This window comes from Rattus norvegicus, chromosome 4 (assembly GCF_021556685.1).
Source record: "Rattus norvegicus strain SHRSP/BbbUtx chromosome 4, alternate assembly SHRSP_T2T, whole genome shotgun sequence".
NCBI classification, from domain to species: Eukaryota; Metazoa; Chordata; class Mammalia; order Rodentia; family Muridae; genus Rattus; species Rattus norvegicus.
The window spans coordinates 62,680,805-62,702,158 of NC_141537.1; the positions used below are offsets into that span (position 1 = coordinate 62,680,805).

Consider the following 21,354-nt stretch of genomic DNA (forward strand, 5'->3'; position numbering starts at 1 on the left):
GTTTTGTCATGGAATATCTTGGTTTCTCCATCAATGTTAATTGAGAGTTTTGCTGGATACAGTAACCTGGGCTGGCATTTGTGTTCTCTTAGGGTCTGTATGACATCAGTCCAGGATCTTCTGGCCTTCATAGTTTCTGGCGAGAAGTCTGGTGTGATTCTGATAGGTCTCCCTTTATATGTTACTTGACCTTTTTCCCTTACTGCTTTTAATATTCTTTCTTTATTTTGTGCGTTTGGTGTTTTGACAATTATGTGACGGGAGGTGTTTCTTTTCTGGTCCAATCTATTTGGAGTTCTGTAGGCTTCTTGTATGTCTATGGGTATCTCTTTTTTTAGGTTAGGGAAGTTTTCTTCTATGATTTTGTTGAAGATATTTACTGGTCCTTTGAGCTGGGAGTCTTCACTCTCTTCTATACCTATTATCCTTAGGTTTGATCTTCTCATTGAGTCCTGGATTTCCTGTATGTTTTGGACCAGTAGCTTTTTCCGCTTTACATTATCTTTGACAGTTGAGTCAATGATTTCTATGGAATCTTCTGCTCCCGAGATTCTCTCTTCCATCTCTTGTATTCTGTTGGTGAGGCTTGTATCTACAGCTCCTTGTCTCTTCTTTTGGTTTTCTATATCCAGGGTTGTTTCCATGTGTTCTTTCTTGATTGCTTCTATTTCCATTTTTAATTCCTTCAACTGTTTGATTGTGTTTTCCTGGAATTCTTTCAGGGATTTTTGCGATTCCTCTCAGTAGGCTTCTACTTGTTCTCTAAGGGAGTTCTTCATGTCTTTCTTGAAGTCCTCCAGCATCATGATCAAATATGATTTTGAAACTAGATCTTGCTTTTCTGGTGTGTTTGGATATTCCATGTTTGTTTTGATGGGAGAATTGGGCTCCGATGGTGCCATGTAGTCTTGGTTTCTGTTGCTTGGGTTCCTGCGCTTGCCTCTCGCCATCAGATTATCTCTAGTGTTACTTTGTTCTGCTATTTCTGACAGTGGCTAGACTGTCCTATAAGCCTGTGTGACAGGAGTGCTGTAGACCTGTTTTCCTCTCTTTCAGTCAGTTATGGGGACAGAGTGTTCTGCTTTCTGGCGTGTAGTTTTTCCTCTCTACAGGTCTTCAGCTGTTCCTGTGGGCCTGTGTCTTGAGTTCACCAGGCAGCTTTCTTGCAGCAGAAAATTTGGTCTTACCTGTGGTCCCGAGGCTCAGGTTCGCTCGTGGGGTGCTGCCCACGGGCTCTCTGCAGCGGCAGCAACCAGGAAGACCTGTGCCGCCCCTTCCGGGAGCTTCAGTGCACCAGGGTTCCAGATGGTCTTTGGCTTTTTCCTCTGGCGTCCGAGATGTGTGTGCAGGGAGCAGTCACTTCTGGTTTCCCAGGCTTGTCTGCCTCTCTGAAGGTTTAGCTCTCCCTCCCACGGGATTTGGGTACAGAGAACTGTTTATCCGGTCTGTTTCTTTCAGGTTCTGGCGGTGTCTCAGGCACAGGGGTCCTGCCGCTCCTGGGCCCTCCCCCATGGGAGCCCAGAGGCCTTATACAGTTTCCTCTTGGGCCAGGGATGTGGGTAGGGGTGAGCAGAGTTGGTGGTCTCTTCCGCTCTGCAGCCTCAGGAGTGCCCACCTGACCAGGCGGTTGGGTCTCTCTCTCACCGGGTCTGGGAGCAGAGAGCTGCTGCGGGCCGGGATCCGCGGGTGTGGGACTTCCGGTAAACACAGAACGTGCCCGGTCCTAGAGAAATTCTGCTTCCGTGTGTCCCAAGTTCACCAGGCAGCTTTCTTGCAGCAGAGAATTTGGTCTTACCTGTGGTCCCGAGGCTCAGGTTCGCTCGTGTGGTGCTCGACAGTTCTCATATAGAGCTAATATTGTTTAAATATAACATGCAATTCAAATTATATAGATTGAAATCTTTTTCTGTATGGTAACATTTCAAAATTTATATGTTGTGCATAATATAATGAACGACATCTCTTAAGATTTTCTATAGTACACCATCATTGTATCATGCTCCAATTAACATGTACAAACAGCACGTTCTAAATGGGATGATATGGCATATTCAACAGTGAATTAAAGGGCCTTGTCTTCTGCAGTTTTATGATGTGTGTGGTAAGCCATGATACAAATTGCTGATTTTATCTTACAAGTATTGAAGAAAGAAAGCAGCCATGAACTCATGGTCTAGATTTTTTTTCTGTATTAGTGTGCAGAGTCATTAAACAAAAAGTATTTAGCGTCATGAATAGATTTTTCCACCTTGTTTACTTACACTCTTTTGTTCTATTTCTGTGTGGTAGTGTCTCTCTGTATAACCCTTGGGTTGTCTCTAACTTGTGATTATTTCAGGTATGCTGTGCCTTCTCTGTGATTTTTTTTTTTAAAATGTGCTGTCTGTAATACGGTATACAGATAAGTGGCTCTAAACCATGTAACCAGAGATCCATGGTTAAGGTAAATGTGGAATTCTAGAGCTTGAAAACCTCTTAGATATCTTCTCCTTACTTCTTTCATCAGTCAGTCAGGTGGAACCCTTCTTTTGTGGTTCAGTGCTTGCCCTCAGTTCTCACTCTCCATAGCCACTTACGTCTGTATCAACAAAGTGGTGCGTATAATAGTAAATGCGCAGACAGCAGGGTTATAGAAGAAAGAATGCAGGGGAACCCATCCCCATTCTTTACTATGTAGCCTTAGCCTGTCTGGTCGTCAGAGTCTTAAAACTACATTTGATTCATCTTCAGCTTTAGAATTTTTAACAAAATAAAGTTCAAAGGTACGAGAATGGAGATGAAAGTAAAATATGTTTAGCTTTAAATGTCTAATACCTATAAATTAGGTATCCACTGTAGTAAATCAGGTGCTTGGGAGTGATGTGGATCAGGAGTTGCAAAGATGCACAGGTCTGTTCTTATTGTTGGGCGAACCCTTATTGAATTTCAGTTAAATTAATTTTGTACTTTTTTCCAGTAATACTCTGACCTTGTATGTGTTTGAATATTAGACTAGTCAGGGTTGATTATAGTATCCTTTTACATTGCCTTTTAATTTTCAGCGGATATAAGTGAAATAGATACTATAAATCAATTAATATTGTACTGATAAGTGTTCATGCTCTAGGAGATTTCAGGGGACAACAGAAATCTATGTCTTTAACTGATGTTCTGTTTGTGGCCATGGCATTTCAATTTTCAAATGTTGCTTCTGTGTTGCTTTTTAATGAGATAGCTCTACAATCAGTGTGCATACAAGTAGCTGTATGCCATGTCATTGCAGGCCAGATTGTCTGAAACTACATTTACATCGTCATTGGCCACCCTGGGTAGTAGTGTGAAGTCTAGGTGGCACTTTGTATGTGTCCTGTTTGTGGCTCATAGGCGCACTTTTCACAAAGAGCATTTTGAGCAGGTAAATTTCCATTACTTTTCCTCTTGCCTGAAGCTCTTCTCGTAGTTCAGCTCCATTTCCCCTATTCCGCCTGATTTGAGGTGGCTCCCTGCTGCTGAGAACTGTTGTAGCTTTGCTGTGGGATTGGATTTGCTAGATAGAGTATTTCTGTGGCCTGAGGTATCCTACTTCTTCATGTATAAAACAAAACCAGGAGCTGAAATGCATGTTTTTATAACATTACATTTGGAAGTATTGGTAATGTTTTAAAAACTTGTCTTCAGATTTTCATCCTTCCAAGGTAAACCTTTGGGTTCTACTTGTAGTTTTATTAGTATTAAACAGTACACTTACTGAGCACTGCATTATCAAACACACTGTTGTAAGGATTGTCCTATGCATATGGTTTGTTTGACTTTCTGTACTCCTAGTGAGTCTCGTAAGACATCATGGATAAAACATATTGAGGATTTATTCATAAGAGTGAGCTTGTATAAATAATTATATCTTACTTGCTACTAAAATACCATTGGTTCATATTTAAGTGCATATTTTATGTTAAAATATAGACATTATTAAGATAATTTTTAGGCATAAAATATTAAAAAATATAGATCAGTAGTATTAAGTATATTTACAGTGTGTGTAGACAGTACCTTCATCCTCTGTATAACTCTTTTTACCTTGTAAAACTCAAACTCAGTATCTATTAAAAAGTGACTTCGCTTTTCTTCCTTCTCCTTGCCTGTGACAGTCTACCTTCTACTCTGTTTCTAGGAATTTGACCACTCTAAGTACCTCACTATAAGTGGAATCATTAAGTATTTGTCTTTTGTGAAAGTCTCATTTCACTTAGCATGATGTATTCTAGATGTATTTGTATTGCTGTGTGTCGGGTTTTCGTCGTTTAAAGTGGAATGATATGTCATTGTTTATATAACTCACTATCTATTCATGTAGTGGTGAGCAACTGTGATGATTCTAAATTTGGTGACTGTGGACAATGCTGCCATTATAATAATGAATGCTGTGAATAAAGAAACTTTATGGGTATATAGATACGCAGTTGAGAAGTACTGTTTATAATAAATGCTGGTTTAGTTTGTGGCTTTCTTGTGTGTCTTTGTCTGGCTTTGATAGCTAGGCCTTAACAGGCATTTGCAGGGATATCTAGGTTGTTATATGGATGCTGGAACACAGACTCCAGTCCTCGTGATTGCTGAGCCCTCTCTCCCCTTCTACATGACGTTTATAATACAGGTTTTAGTAGGGACAAATATCTCAGATCATCAGCTAATCCTTTTCCCCAACTACTCTCAGAGGTGAGAACTACTCATAGTTTGAGGCTATTTCCTCTTTTTTAAGACCAGATGGTTTGGGTAAAGGCTATAAAATAAAGATCTATAGGGATATTTGGCATATATAACTTACAAGAAGGTTTTTCTTGACTATTATAGATGTCTGTGAAAGATAATCACTACCCCGCTACATACTCTCTTTCTGTCTCACTCACTTTTATAGCAAGGTCTCAGTATGTATGCTAGGCTGTCTGGGATTTGCTGTCTAACCCAAGGTTACTTTTAAATTTCATCCCTATGTCTCAGCCCCTCAGTAGCTGGCATTACATGTTGTGGGTCACACATATGTTTAAAGACAAATATGATGGCTTTTTTGTTATTTAATACCTTGTCAATATCATTTTTTCTCTCAAACTCCTCATATATGTATGTTGTCTTATATACTTCTTTTCATTTGTTTTTGTTTGTTGTAGTCATGTACTTTTGCCTCTATATATATTTATAACATCTTTTATTTTCACTGTTTATCACCTCTAACTAATGAGTAGAAAGTTGAGGCTTGGGTTTAAGACTTTAAAGTTATCCTGAAATGCCATGTATTGTAATTTAGAGACAGCGTGTACCATGGACTTAATTTATCAACAGACTAGGTCTGAGTAGTCTGTATACATCTGGAGATTTACATCTTCCTATATAATTGCTTGTGCATTTTATTTCTTGACAAACCATTACCAATTGGTTTGAATTGGGGGCTGTTGCGTATTACTTTGTAACTTAATTTAACATAAAATTTCTCCAATTCATTAACAGAATAATCAAAACAATGATCTTCATTAGTCTACGCTGCTGCTGAATTAGTGTGGAAACTGGTTCTGATATTTAGGTGTTGTTTTCTTCTGCAGTGAGGGAGATGAACCTGCAGGACATCAAAGAGGACTTGGACTGTGATCCTGAGGAGAACAGCACTCTTTTCATGGGAATTCTTATTCAGGGGCTGGCCAGACTGAAGAAGATCCCTGAGACCGTTAAAGCCATTAAAGAGCGTTTGGAGCAGGAGCTAAAGCAGATTGTGAAGAGGTCAACCACCCAGGTGGCAGACAGTGCCTATCAGAGGGGAGAGAGCCTCACCGTGGACAACCAGCCAAGGTAGGTCTAGCCTGGGCTTGGTGTCTTTTTGCTGTGCACTTCCCAGGTGGAGAGAGTAAATAGTTTATGTTCTGTTGGGATGTTTTCTGAGGATACTGTATTCTATACATACTCAGGCCAGGCATTGTCTGTCCTGCTTTCCATTGTTGAGAAGGTTTAGTGTCCATCTATACTGACAAGGAATGAGAGATACAAACCTGTTTGTAATTGAGACTGCTTATTATCACGTATGTTAATAAATCAATGGCAAACAAGAATCAAGCAATTGTTGAACATGGGTCAGGTGCCACGCTGTTGTTGAGATATTTATGGATATTGTTTCATTCAGCTTTTACTACTACTCTGTGAGCTAGTTCTGAGTGTCCACATCTTACAGTTAGAAGAGCTGAGACTCAGGGATGGTGGTTAGCCCAAGCTTATGCTTGCTGGCTGACTAGTCTTGGATTTGAGTACAAGACTACTTTGATTCTAAAGTCAGTGTTCTTTCCACTGTCCTGTGTTTTCCTCCTCATCGTGTGGCCATAAGTGTGAATGGAAAAATATCAGAAATTTCTGCATCTCCTTAATAAATAGGATTTAAATTTCAAAGTTTTTAGTTCATTGGAGAACATGGCAATTCTGTTATAATCCTAAGTTGTGGCTATTATAACTGGGTATAACTGGGAGAACATGTTTGTCAGATCGGATTTTAGGGAAGAATAGTCCAGGATTGTATGATAGCATTTGAAATTAGGACTTAGTAAAAAAAAAAAAAAACAGATTGATTATAAAGTGATTTCTTTCACTCCTGCCTCCTTCATTTCTACCCTCGTCCCCCAACGCACACACCAGGCATGTAAGGCTGGAATGGTATGGGATAAAAACATGAGTGAAAAGTTCAGGTTCATTGGAGAATAGAAGGCAAGCGGATGTGCTGGTGTGTAATTATAATCTCAGTGCTCAGAAGTCTAGGCAAGAAGATCTGGAGTTCATGGCCAGCCTAGGTTACACAGGGAGACACTGTTTCAAAGAAAAATAAGTCATATGAGGAAAAAAGTAATTTTCTCCTTTGTTCAAATGGATGTGCGTGGGAGATGGTAATGCATGAAGGGTGATACTTTTCTGTCTTTCTTTCTTTTTTTTTTTTTTTTTCCGGAGCTGGGGATCGAACCCAGGGCCTTGCGCTTCCTAGGCAAGGGCTCTACCACTGAGCTAAATCCCCAACCCCGTGATACTTTTCTTAATGTGCTACTATGGAGATGCGACTGTTTTTGCTTAACATGCATACATTTTAAAGACAGACATTAAACAAAATTAAGGAAAAAGACTACTAACTCTGCCTAGACTTTTCTCAGATTTATTTTAATATTTTGGAAAAGCTGATACATTCTATTCATATTTTCTGAATTCTCTTTGTATATCTAAATAACACTGATACTGACTTAGAAACACTTTGAAAGTAATTCTCTTATGAAATTAATTTAAAAGTACTATAATTGGTAAAGGAAAAACAAAAAAAATAAGAAAAAAAGAAAAAAAACCCCCTCCAAGTACTGTCTCCCTGCCGGCCATTCTGGAATGCATCAGAGCAGATGGTTGAAGAGCGTGAGTTCTGTAGAGATCTGATAGTGTTGTAGCTCCTGGTACCTTGCAGGGCTGTCTGCTGCAGTGAGGGTAATGGCTATAATGCTTAGTAAGGACATAACACACATGCATCTGCGTACCAGCACGTGTTTGTTATTGGCGCCTTCTTCAGTCCTCCTGTGTTTCATCATTCATGTGCTTCCGAGAAGCTAGCCAGTAAGTCAGGACTGAACTTGACTTTTCTGCTTTCTTAGCTTGGTGCCTGGATTTCTGCAAAGACCTTTTGACTCTTTGCTAATGAATACTCGAAAATTCTGCTTTGCTATTTGCTGTGGTGTTGCAAGTGCCCAGATGAATAGACTGAACTTTCATAGGGAAATAACATTACTATAATATATACTGGAATAAAGCAAAGGGCACAGATCAATAACTTTCCTGCAGCTCTCATTATAGTTGCCCTAAAAACATTGTGTCTTTCATAGGATTTTGACCTCTTCCTCTTCTATTGCCTCAGCTGTTTCCAGAATTCACGAGCGCAGATTACATCAGTAGAAGCAGAAAGCTCCTTGCCTTAGGAAATTCTAAATAGGTTTTTGTGAGGAAGGAGTCAGCAGTAGAGGGTTTTTTTTTCCTTCTCTTCTTTCTTTGTTTATTTCTCCTCCTCCTTTATGTTTACTTTTTTATTTAGTATTTTAAAGATTTTTCTTTTCTTTTTTCTTTTCCTTTTCTCTGGTTTAGTAGGCAGGGTATATGGGCTAGTAAGAAGCAAATGAATGGTTCATGTTTTGGCATTTGTTGTTTTCTTTTCCTCTATTCCATAATCCTATTTTATAAAAGCTAAAATCTACATTTCTTTTTGGCCCAAACTCTTTATTATGAAATAAAATATTATGGAGAAAACAGCAATTTGGGATAAACCATATTACTAGATCAGATACTAAATTTTGGGATAAACCATATTATTAAATTCTTGGGCTAGGAATCCAAGTGAATGACAGTTCTGAGCTGACCTCTGGTAGCTAGTTTCTGATAGTTATTAGGTGCCTTAAAACTCCTCAAGAATTAATTCTCTTGAGTTAACCACAGTCATTCAGAGATGAAATTAGCATTGTTGCTTCCAGGGGCTTGGAACTTTAAAAAGGATATTATTAAATTATTATTACATTATTCCTTAAGGCATTCATGATTCTTATGTGTCTGAAAGTTCACCGAGATATTAGTGACATCTGTTTCAGAGGGAAGTTAACAGAGGCAACATCATTGTTCTTTTATACCTTAAGACTGCTGTGGCGGTCCTTAAGCAAAACTCAGGCAAAATCTCCATCCATTCCCAACAGGCACGTTCTCTGGCCTAACCCTAATGAAATAACGTATTCTAAAACACTTTTTATGCAAATGCATCTCGGAAGCCAGGCATCAGTGTTTCTGCAGAAGTTTCTTTGCTCATCTCCATCTTGTTAAATACACAGTGGTTGTGATCCATTGCAGCCCCTTTCCATTTGTCTTATGCAAAGAGAGTTAATGTTGTGTGGTATTTTGCTGGAAATGGAGATTGAATAAGGCTGTTGAATTCCATCTTGCTTTTATTTATATAAAACCAGAATCCTTCCTTCATCAACTTAAAACGAAACAAAACCACATTTTGGTGGCCACATTTTTTAATTTTATATTTTTATTTCCTAAAATACCAGTTTTCTATTCATAGGAGAAATGCTTTATCTTTTTGGTTCTTTTAGTGTTTATAAGCTTCTTCACACTGTTTACGAAAATGCTCAATAGTTGTTAGGCTGCTGTTAATACCATGGCAAGCATCAACTCAAGGTGGTAAGTGCCTTGCTAACCTAGCACAGCCATCTGCTACCCATTGTCCCTCCCCACACGCCTGCAGAGGCAAGGCCTGTCTTCAACCTCAGATGCTCAATGCAGCCTGCAGCCTGTAGCTTAGAAGCTAGTTCTTCTTCACCTTTTGCTGTCTTATTGTTAATTTTCAGTAATCTAGCCAGTGAGATTTACATATCATTTTTGTGTCAAGGAAGCCAGAGGAAATTTTATAGTTCATAAATACCAAAAGTGAGAGGAAACATTGAAGGAAAAATTGTTCTTCTAGGTATTAAGTCTTGTTGTGAATAAGGAGATGAACCAGGGGAGGGTGGGGGTTGGAGTATGTAAGACACCTACTTTAGTAGGTGCATCTGGAGGCAAAAGCTGCGCTGTACTGGAAAACTGTGGGCCTAAAGGAGGACAGGATGAGGTGGAGCCATGGCTGTCAGGGAGGGCTCTATCCCTTTCTAAGGAGACCACTTTGCAGTCTTTGTAGACCTTTCTTTGTTTATTTTTGATTGTATCTAGAAAGAAGAGAGACCCACTTTGCCCCATTTATTCCCATAACTTTATATACTAGTAGAGTGCTCATTTGACTTAAAGTAAGTGTTGAATGAAAGAATGACTCCCACAGAGTGAATATCTGCTATGAACCAGACACTAAAGTGCCAAACAAGACACATGCCACTGTCCTCATGGAATTTAAAGGGGAAGAAATGCCCCGCAAATCAGTATCCTGTTGAAAACTATAGTAAAAGGTTTAGCAGACAAGCAGAAGGTACTGTGCAAGCATATGCGTAGTATAAGCTTAGGTCTCTATTAGGAAATAGCTTGTATCACTGTTTTTTGAGAGTAAAGTAAGGCAGTGTTTACTGTTTATGCTAGTTGTAGTTGTCAAGCTTGTTTATTTCATAGCACTAAGTAGGTTTTCTAGTCATACAGTTAGCATGACGTCAACATCTGAGTGTGAGAAGAAGTACCAGACCCTTGCCTTGTTATTTCATGGTTACACTAGCCTGGTGGCTTATTCAATTTTGATGAGTACTGTCAAGTATACTTTCTTAGAGATGCACATTTTCGTGTTATGGGTAATGTTTTAGAGTTTCTGTGTTCCCCTTGCCTGTACATTATATCATCAGATACTTTTGTATTTGCTAATCTGAGAGGTAAAAACTCTAGTGTGGTTTGGGTTTGCTTTTCCTTGTCATGAGTGAGTACGGTTTTCGTTGGTATGACAGTAACTTGTTGAGATGTCCTGATTATGTCTGTGTAATGCTTCAGAGTAAGCTGAGTTGAGACGGTGAAGAAAACACAGTCAGAGAAAGGATACTTCCTGCAACAGGGGGCCTGGCCAGCCGGAACTCAGTATTTCCAGCTTGTTGATGTGTCCCCGCTGTGTGTACAGAGGCTGCACAGATTACACACACCTACTAAGTGACTAGCAGTTTTTAAACAGAGTAGATATTCGAGACCAGTGATCTTGCTACTTAGAAATGACACACGGATTTGAAATTCTTAAATTGTTTGTCAGATATTATACTTAATATTTTATTATTGCAGTTGACAATGTGTAACTGATATCACAGAAGGAAGCCACCAATAGGTGGGGACTGCTCTACTTACATGGTTCTGAAGGAGGGCCTCATACACTAAATCAGGGCCTGTGCAGTGTGCTGCATCAGAGTGCGGTTCACACCTTCAATGTCTGCCTGCTATGTGTCTGCCCTGTAACTGCTTGACAGGATTAACTCTGCCTGATGAATAATTCTAACACTGATCATAATCCTCTTTATAGTTATAGTTCTTTTCAAGGTTAATATTTGTCCTGTTTCCCACCACTTCTCCCACCTCCCACCTCTCAGCTTGTGAAGGCTGTAGGATTTTCAAAACTGTGTTGGGTTATTCTGATAAAGTTTGAAAATGTATATCTTAACAATATTTTTAAAGGCTGGAGTCTGGAACTCAGTAACAGTATCTACTGATATAAAAAGGTATTTTAATAAAGTGATTTTATATATGAGGAAGTCAAAATGCTCATCCACAAAGGTTAACTTCATAGTACAACTACAATATTTGTAGAAAGAGAAAGAAATGAAATATTTCTCATGATTTTCTTTAGACCTGCCAGTTATGTGTTTCCTTTTCAAATAATAGCATTTCCTTCCATCTCTTCTTTCGGTATTAGTTACTCTCCTCCTGAGTGTCTAAAATGCAAGACTTGGTAGAAATTGGTCATTTTATTTTACAGAAGTCATTTAAGAGCAGCTTTGAAGCAGGGTCAGGCATCTGTCCTTGTGATTTCTTGTAGCCATTGCCAGGCACTGCATGCCGCACCTGGACATGCTTGGAATCAGGAAGGGCCTCGATGTGATTTAGATGAAGAGTTAATTCAAATCAAAGCAAGCGGGAAGCAAGTAAATTTAACTTCAGTGATTATGATTCCATTTGATTGAATCTGTACTTTTGATTACACGTATCAGTGAGAACATGCTTTAAATACACTCTGCTATTAAATATTGAAGGGTATGAAGAATGAACCAGGGAAGAGTGAAGAAACTCCACCATTCTTTAGCACGTATCACTCATAACTGTATTTTCCTTTTAAACAAATGAAATAAAATAATGGCGTTAAGTGTAGGACTTCTTGTTTGTGTTGACTAATTCATTGCCATGGATGATTCTAACTCTCTGTCCATTTAGTGAGACTTAATTAAATGGATGACTAACAGCTCTATAACAGACAAAACGAATCAGTAATCTCAGCATCTTAACAGTTTCTTTGTAGATCTGGAGTTGAATAGCTGTCTCTCAGGTTATACACTGTTCTTTGCTTATAGTCTCTAGAAAGGGCCATATAATCAAATCAGCTGAAGGTACTTCTCAATAATAAATTTCTTAAAACTTTGTTTTACATTTGGCAATTAATAACTAATCTGCTCCTTTTGTCTCTTACATATCTGGTTTAAATTAGAGATTGGGCCAATTAAATTAATAATGTTTGTAATCTCTTTCATGGATTGGTGCAACTATTTCAATGTCACCTTCATGCTACATCAAGGTCACTTCACAGACAGACAGACAGACAGACAGACACTGTTATCAAGTGAGAAATCTCTTGGTAGAAATCTCATGCGTAGAAGCAATGCCAGGTGTGATCAAAGCCCCTTCACTTCTGGTCCCCTCTAGCTCTTAGATTGCACCTTGTTATGGTTTAGTGAGCTTGGAAGATGGGATTAACTTTGTGTTTATGGTTTGGGATCATAGCCAATACTTCTGATAAATAAATAACTATGATAAAGTGGCAAAGGACATCATATCTTACTAGCAAGTGGGAGTGAGTAATCTGGAATGTGGGTACAGAGCCATGGGACTCTGTACATGTGCAGTAATGTTTGCAAAGCAGACTGTCCTCTGCTCTCAGATAAGTCTCACAACAGTCTTCATTATAGGAGGGGCATTATTAATAATCCCAGATTTGTCCAAGGAACTGTAGAATCTGAAATAGTTCTGAAATAAGTTCAGAAAGCTTGCTGGGGGTGGATTTAATATTAGAAGTAGCATGTATTTGCTACTGGGTTATTTATATACACCTGTTTCTACTTCCTTTCCTGGACTTGAGTTTGGTTTTCCTCTAAATGGAAGAGTTTTTCATGACTTACTCATTCCCTTGCTGCATGCCCCCTGCATTGTGATCCATTGTAGGCCTCTAAGAGATTACTGGACTGGTTCAGAAGTGGATCCTGTTTAGTTCACTTGAGACTCAAATCCACTTACCTCAAAAAATCCTCAAGTGGCTTTGTACATTTGTAATAAGAGTCACACACAACTAAGTACCAAAAACCCTGAAACCATAAGGTATGTGATAGGAGTAGGTTTATGGGTAAATGTTTTTAATGTTCTTCTGTGATGAAATACTGTTTTTGGAAGAGGAAAAATGCCTTTAAGAGAGTGGTATTGATATTTTAATTCAAAAAGAAGAAGGCTTCAATTTGTTTTTTAATTTTGGTTACTAACTTGCCACACATCGGAACTAGAACTTCATTCAAGGTCATCTCTCCTGAATTCAAAGCCTGAGTTGACAGAGAGAAGGATGCAGGGAAGAACTGACCAGAGTCAGGGCCGTTCATTGCTACTGTTCATTCACTGTGGGTCTGTAACAGCTGCTCTTCTTTCATAGTGCATATGGAGAACTGGTTAGCATTCGTCAAATAGTATTTTGTACATGATGTGATAATTGCTAAGAAGCATCTCTGTCTTCTAAAGTAGCGTTTAGGTAACTTTGAAGAGTAAATGGAGACTATGTCTTGTTTAAAATGAAAGATACTGGTAGGTCATCAGAAAGTGTTTAACATTAAGAAAATGTTTCTGAGAGACACAGGCCAGCAAAGCTAAGACCATCTTGATATGATACAGTTGATGACTGATTAGTTTTAGTGTTCATGTAAAATATTAACTCTGAGTCTAGAGCATAACGGTAGGGAGATAAATATCTGTGGTTATTGCCTTTGTTTGTCAGTGGGAAAATGCAGAGCCCTGATATTAAGATTTCAGCAAATAAATAGTAGGACAGAACTAGTTTTCTGCATTGAATGATGACCACATACGGCAGCTTCTTGGCTGTCAACCTAGGTTTTCCAGCCAAATGCCTCATCCAAGGTTCCCAAGATGCTAAATTTAGATTCAGATAGCCTTATCTCACCATAAATACTGAATATTATTTGCAACTTGATGGAGTGTCTTTGTGCCTTGGGTTCTTGTGGTCTAGAGCAAGTGACTGTTCTCTGACAGTTTCTTTTTTAGCCCTCTTTTTGCACAGTGGAACTTGAGGATGGGAGCCACCAGGATCCCTCAGGTAGGAAGTTAGGAGAGACATTGGGAGAGTGAATATTTTGCTTACAAGTAGAAGGCTGTTTTTAAAACCTGTCTGGATATATGGTAATTGGATATATGTATCTTTCAACTTACAGAACTGTCCTTCCTTGTGGTCTTGTGTTTTGGTTGATAAAGTTATATTTCTTGGGAATATAGTTTTGTATGGAAAAATTCATTATGGGCTTCTTAAATTAGGAGGCTGTAACACAGAACACATATTTTTATGCTACTTATTGTCTGTATTGTTCCTCCTCTCACTCCTGTTCTGGAGACTTCATTTTCATTCCTTCTCAGTAGTATCCCTTTCCAGCTGCTGGGTATGACAGCTACCAGTGTGCTGCACAGAGCAGCTCTACATTCATCGAGTTCAAGAGAAGAGGGGGTTGGAGGTCTGTTCTCATCATTCTGAGGTGACAGAGTTTAAGAAGGTAGCAGGGTAGTAGTGACAGTGGAGTGAACAGACTTTCTTCTAGGAGAATAGTAAGGGTTATAAATTGAGGGGTTCGGTGGATACTTAGATCTGAGGGAGAAGAGGAGCTGAGGGTTGTTTCTCAGGGCAAGTGTGGGTTCTGATGTGCCATGGAGAACTAGGTTTGAGGGAGGATACGATGAGTTCCATTCAGGTCATGTTAAATCTTAGGTATTTTACCCACTCAGTCCTTGCAGGTGATACTGAAGTCACTGTGATGTGACACTTACTGAGAGAGACCCGAGGAGGGAGGTGAGTTGATATATGCAATGGAGGAAGCGTCTGAGATGGAGCCATGGGCTTGGTCTTAGCGTCATCTTCCTTGAGACTCCTGCACCATGAGAGTGAAGTGGGAGAAGAGAATGCTCAAGTTGAAGCACAAGAGAAGAAAGATGAGGCAGAGGTCCAAGTAAACCAGCTTGTGCACCCTCGAAGCCTGCAGGAACAGAAGTAAGGGATGCTGAAGGCCAGGACACCGGAACAAGTTGTTGGACTATAGGCTGCTGTCAGTAATAAGTCTCAGTGGACCTGGAACGTCATCTTTGCTGAGATCACCTGGGAAACTGAATGCCTTTCTTACAACCAAAACAGTTCTGCTGCCCTCTGCTCTGGACCTTTGGCATTCTGGACTAGTTCTGTTCTCTCTTTTGGCCAAGTATAACTCATGGCCTTTTGCTGTCAGCTGAATAAAAAAGAGATCAAGAGAGGGAGAGGAAAGCAGCAGCCTCGGAATGTGGGAGCAGTGGGAGACAATTACAAGGAGAGTAGAAGCCAGTAGAAGCAGCTGCTGCAGCTCCTTGAGAAGAGTGTCTCATTGTACAGAGCGAACGGATTCCTGTTGCTATAGCAAGAGGTGCTTTAGTAGCTGACCAACAGGGATGTCCGGTGTGTGGCGGGGAGGCAGAGGTAGTTGCAGATAGTCCTGGCACTTTTGCAAGCTGTGGTTCCCTCGAGTCCAAATATCTCTCTAACCAGTACTGCTAAATTGTTTCCTATTTTCCCTTAGAAAGAAGCACCAGGATAAATGATTTCCTTTGTCTGGCTTTAGACCACTCATTTATAGAGTGGAGCTCAGAGAATGAAATGGGAAACTCCAAACAGAGCCCTGAATGCAGTTCTTAGCACATTGTGAGTAGTAGGGTAGAGCTCACCAATATCCTTCTTGGTCAGCATCGTCATTGTTACCACAGTTGTCATCTGTTTGTCAGCACCAATATCATTCTGACTTTCTCAAAGTTCTCACACATCTGGACAAGTTTGTTTCCTGCCACAAACCAAGGAAAGATCCCAAATTGCCATCTTGATTCTTAAACTTTTGATAATATTCCAATCCTACATTATTCATTCTTTCCCTTATGATTTCAGATGCCACAAAATTTGACCATTTGCTCCTGGTTCTCCCAAAGAACCTGGACTTTTTCCCTCCCTCCCTCCCTCCCTCCCTACCTCCCTCCCCCTCCCTCCCTCCCTCCCTCCCTCCCTCCCTCCCTCCCTCCCTCCCTTCCTCCCTCCCTTCCTTCCTTTCTCTCTTTCTTTCTGATTTTTGGGTCTTTTGAGACAGTCGGTAATCATCCCTTTCCAATGCTGCCTTTTCCCAGGAGTTTTGGCTCTGGCCCTCCCTTCCATATCAAACTCTGTAAAGTATCTCTGCCTCATGGCGCCTTTCAAATATTTATGTTTTTTATGTTTTTCACATTTCCAGTATCTGCTTGTCTTCTGAGCTCCTGACTTGCATATCAAGTACCTAAGGACATGACCCATTAAACTTAGCATATCCAGGTCTATCCCATTAGTTTTCCTTCTAAATTTCTATTTTCACTTAATTTGTCCACCTCCAGTTCCCTTCCACTTCTTCATCTCTTTCATTCTCTTCCCTTTCAAAAGAAAATCCAGCATCATTGGTGCTGCTCAAGCCAGAATCCCAGACAGAGAAATATGGAGCCCTTTGCTTTTTAAATCACTGTTCAGTTACCTTGATTTGCTCTGTGTTCTGACTCATCCCTCTGGCATCTATCTCCCTTGAGGCTCCTAATCAGGTAGGGATCCATGGCTTTAAAGCTTTAAAGTCAGTCTCTCTCTCTCTCTCTCTCTCTCTCTCTCTCTCTCTCTGTGTATAGAATAAATTCTGGATTCCTCATGTGAAAGAATAGATGCAATAGTCGTCTTTCCAAATCAGGTTTCTTTCACTTAATGTTTTAATTAATTTTTTTATAAATTGAATAATTTCATTTTTTATGGTTGAATAAAGAATCATTGTAGGTGCTGATGCTTTAATTGAGTGGGTTAGAAAAGCCCAGTAACCTGTGTTTTATCCCTAGAACTTACACAAAGCTGGTAGGAGAGAACTATCTTTATAAAGTTCTCTGTTTTGCACACATACGCCATGGCGTGATCATGACTCATGTTCCGTGTGCTCCCCCCATGTGTGTATGTGCACATGCATACATACAAACACACACACACACACACACACACACACACACACACACACACGCAGGCACGTGCGCGCGCGCATGTGCACTCAACAATTTAAAACCTTTCATTGTGTATATATACCACATTTTCTTTGTCTTCTCAATTGTTGATGGGCATGTATAACTTAGCTCTTGTGAATAGTGTCACAAGAAAGGTGACTACACAAATACGCTTTGTCCCTTCCATTATACTCTAACTGTGGTCCAGTTGGATCACATGGTTGCTAGTATCTATTTTTCTTTTTTTTGAGAAACGTCCATAATAGAAACATTTTATTTCTTTTGTACTATTTATGAAAGAACGATAAAAAGTCCAAATGAGTAAAAAGAAAAAGTTAATTTTTTTCTCCACAGTCAGCATTCAGAGGGATAAGTTTTCAGTATAGTTTGGTTTTGAATTACTAGATTCTATCCATTGTTCTATGTATTTTCTACCACAGTAGAACTGTAGACACTCTGAATCTATTTTGCTCAAGACATAGCTGCTGCTGTTGGAGTTTAAGCTATTTTGGAATGTAATTCAGATACCTTACATTTCACTTCTTGAATGAGCGCAGTAATTAATTTTGATTAAACTAAGAAATACATAGACGGTTAGTAAACTATCTTCTTGATATACTGGCATTAAAATTCAAGAGTTCTGACCTGAACAATGGATTAATCTCTTGATGAATTCATAATATGATGGCATTGTTGGAGGTGATGCAGCCAGAAACTGGAGCCCAGCTGGAGGCTGCAAGTCCCTAAATGCATGCCTTTAGGTTGTATTTTGTCTGAGGGCCTTTCCCCTTCCAAGTTCTGCCTAAGCTCATGGGTCCATACAACCATTAGGTGAACCCTGTGAAATTGTGAGTCAAGATGAATCAACACTTAACGCTTAAGAATAGGCATTCTGTCAGTGATTAGTTATGTTTTTACTCTAATGACACTGGGTCGTTTCAGTTGTAAATCTGTCACTTTATGAGTTAATTTCTTCCTGCTCTAAAAACCACTAGTGTGTCTATGACGTTTTCTGTCCTAGAGCTGTTTCATATAAATAGGCAGTCATCGTTGACTTTTCTTACCAGAATATTTTCAGTTTGTTTTTGCTGTCCCATAGACTGTTCTGATTCTTGTGTACTATCTAGTATGTGCACTTTGTACTATGTTTACATTTATTAGTAAACACACATTGGGTTATTTTGCTCTTCACTTGTCACTAATGGTACTGTGAACATTTGTTTTCAAGCTTTTGTGTGCCTATGTTTTCTGATCAATTCTGTATTCTAAATATGGAGTCTGTGGTCCATGTGACATCTCTGATTTATTGTTTTGAGAAAATTTGAGAGCTTGTTCTATGGAGGAAGTGCCAGTTTGCAATCTGAGGAAATTTGTATGACAGTTGCAACACTTGCTGTTGTATTTTTTATTGTTTTATTCTGGTAGATGAAAATGTTTTCTCATTTTGATTTCGATTTCATTTCACTTATCATTAATGATATTGTACATTGTTGTGTTGCTCAGTGGCTATCAATATATATTTTCACAACAACAATATTCATTTAAATTTTCACTCTTTATTTAAAATTACAGTGACACTGGCACACTGGAGTTTTTTTTTTTTTTTTTTAATAGATAGTCTAGGTACAAGTCCTCTATTAAGCTATGGTTGATAGTTTTTATTTCTCATTTTTTTATAGTAAGTTTTCTCATTCTTGGCGATATCAAAAGTAAGTTTTTCTCTTGTAGCTGTGTTACTATTTATGATTGTATCCTTGTACAGCAGAGCTGAGCTTTCCTCCTTCGGATGGATTCTAGCTATCACAAGTCTGACCCATCCTTCTAGCTAGTATGCACTTTCCTCTCTGCTTTGCAGCTGTGATGGCTGTACTGTGTGGCTGGCCTACCTTGTCATTGAACCTACACAAGTGGGTGAAGCTGCCCTGTTTCAGGTTTCATTTTATCATGGTTGCCATTTCCTCAGTGTAAACAGAGACGCTGACTCGCATATCCCACCTCATTTCTGCACTGGGTCTTTTCTAAGGGAGACCTGCACGTGCTCATTATGCTCTTCTGGTACCTGGCAGATAGGGTACACAGCAATGGAGGGCAGTGGTCATAGAGCCAACCATTTTACCGCCTCCCTTTCCATGTTTCTGTTGGAACTTCAAGCTCCTGGACCATAGTGTTCTCTAGACTTCTGAATGTCATCAATTGATGTGTTTTCAAGCAATGCTAAGGACAGTATGGCCATTAAAGTTTCATTTGTCAGAAAGGACATTTGGTTATATAACTACCGTTATGCTGAACAATAAGAGAAATATTACAACCCTGAGAGCTCATATCAAGAGCGTTAACAAAAGTTAGTGAAGGTCAATACATTGCTTTCATGTTCCTTGTTTACATATTGTTTACAGGCTCATACTTTGGAGCCGTAGTCTAGTGTACTTACCAGTAATTTTAAGTAGAAACGTAGGTTGTCCTACTATTTACTGTGTACGATTTCAGTTATAAGCTTACACCAGTTTTTTCTTAACACTGAATTAACAGTTTTAGCTGTTATGCTTAGTAGCCACCTTTTCTCTGCTGGTGTATGGTTCTCTAAAACAAAAGTGTGGCATATGTGGGTATAAATCTGCGCTATCATTGAGAACGTAAAGTTTTCTTTCAAAAGGTACAATGGCTTCTGTTTACCCACTCAATGTGTTATTTCTAGATTATGCAAGCCTACAGCAGGCTGGCAGAACTACATAAATTCTATTGATTCTCTTTCATTGAAATTGCAATGTCAAATAGATATTAGAGTTTTATCATAGGATAGTTATGGGCTGTCACATTGGCACATTAATTAAAACAATTGGGCAATAAAGAAGACATAGGAATAGATAACATGCCGTGCGTTTTTGTGAGATTATAGTTGTCGCCTCCACTTATGACAATAAAGTCTTGTTAATTGACACCACGGTAAAGCACCTCTGTGTTGCTGTTCTACTTTGCAGGTTGGCTTATCAGTATGTTCAGGATCTGGGAACATAGACACATACAGTGAAGCTTACATTCCAAGGTTTTTAATCTTCATTCATGATACAGTCATTAAATTTATTCAGCAAATATCTCCTAACCATCTCTAAGTCTTGATGAGTATAGCAATATATGACGTAGAATGTGATTGAGATAGCAATGGAGAGGGGAGGCAGAATACCTGCATAAAGATAAGTGTGACTCATATTTCTTAAGGTCCATATGTAAACCACATGTGGTACGTTCCTTAAAACTAGGTTGAACTTCCACCAAAATGGGCAGAGAAAGGAGAGACAGGTCCTCTAGAGACCTCCTCCATCAGATAGGCACGGCTCTCGGTCCTGGGATGGGGACACCCACCCATCTCAACGTTTTTAACCCAGAAATGTTCCTGACCAAAGGAAGAACAGGGACAAAAAAAAAAAAAAAAAAAAAAATGGAACAGAGACTGAAGGAAGGGGCAGCCAGGGACTGCCCCACCCGGGGATCCATCATGTCTGTAGACACCAAACGCAACACTGTTGCTGTGGTCAAGAAGTGATTGCTGACAGGAAGCTAGTGTGGTGGTTCCTGAGGAAGTCCAGTCAGCAATGAACCAATGCAGATGTGCATGCTTGGAACCAACCATCAGACTGAGCTCAGGGAACCTGGTGGGGAGCTAGCACAAGGTCTGGAGGAGTGGAGGGGATTTGCAACCCTATTGAAAGAACAGCCTGACCACCCAGTTCTCCCAGAGTCTAGACCACCAACAAAGGTGTGTACCTGGAGGAATCCATGGTTCCAGATACATATGTAGCAGAGGATAGCCTTGACTGACAGCAACAGGAGGGAAGGCCCTTGGTCCCAGGGAGGCTTAATACCCCAATGCAGGGGTATGCTGGAGTTGTGGGGTGGGAGAGTGTGGTTGTATGGGGGAGCACTCTCATATAGGCAAAGGGTAGGTGGAAGGGGGATATCATTTGAGATGTAAACGAATGGAATGATTAACTTAAAAAATAGCTGTAGCAATGAATATCCTAGTAAGAGCACCAGTGGAAGGGGAAGCCCTTGGTCCTGCTAAGAGTGAACCCCCAGTGAACTAGATTGTTGGAGGGAGGGCGGCAATGGGGGGAGGATGGGGAGGGGAACACCCATAAAGAAGGGGAGGGGGAGGGATTAGGGGGATGTTTGCCTGAAACCGGGAAAGGGAATAACACTCGAAATGTATATAAGAAATACTCAAGTTAATTAAAAAAAAAAAAAAGACTGAACCCCCAGTGAACGTGATTGTTGGGAGGAGGGCGGCAGTGGGGGGAGGGTGGGGAGAGGAACACCCATAAAGAAGGGGAGGGGGAGGGA

At 39.8% G+C, this 21,354-nt stretch overlaps 1 protein-coding gene across 2 annotated transcripts in view; it reads left to right on the forward strand.

Moving 5' to 3' along the window:
• Exoc4 (exocyst complex component 4) overlaps positions 1-21,354 on the forward strand; it is a 770,091-nt gene that overhangs the window by 90,554 nt on the left and 658,183 nt on the right. For both annotated transcript variants that reach the window (XM_087655632.1, NM_053875.2), the window contains 1 exon segment: positions 5,574-5,817. In XM_087655632.1, coding sequence (XP_087511758.1) covers positions 5,574-5,817 — 244 coding nt within the window.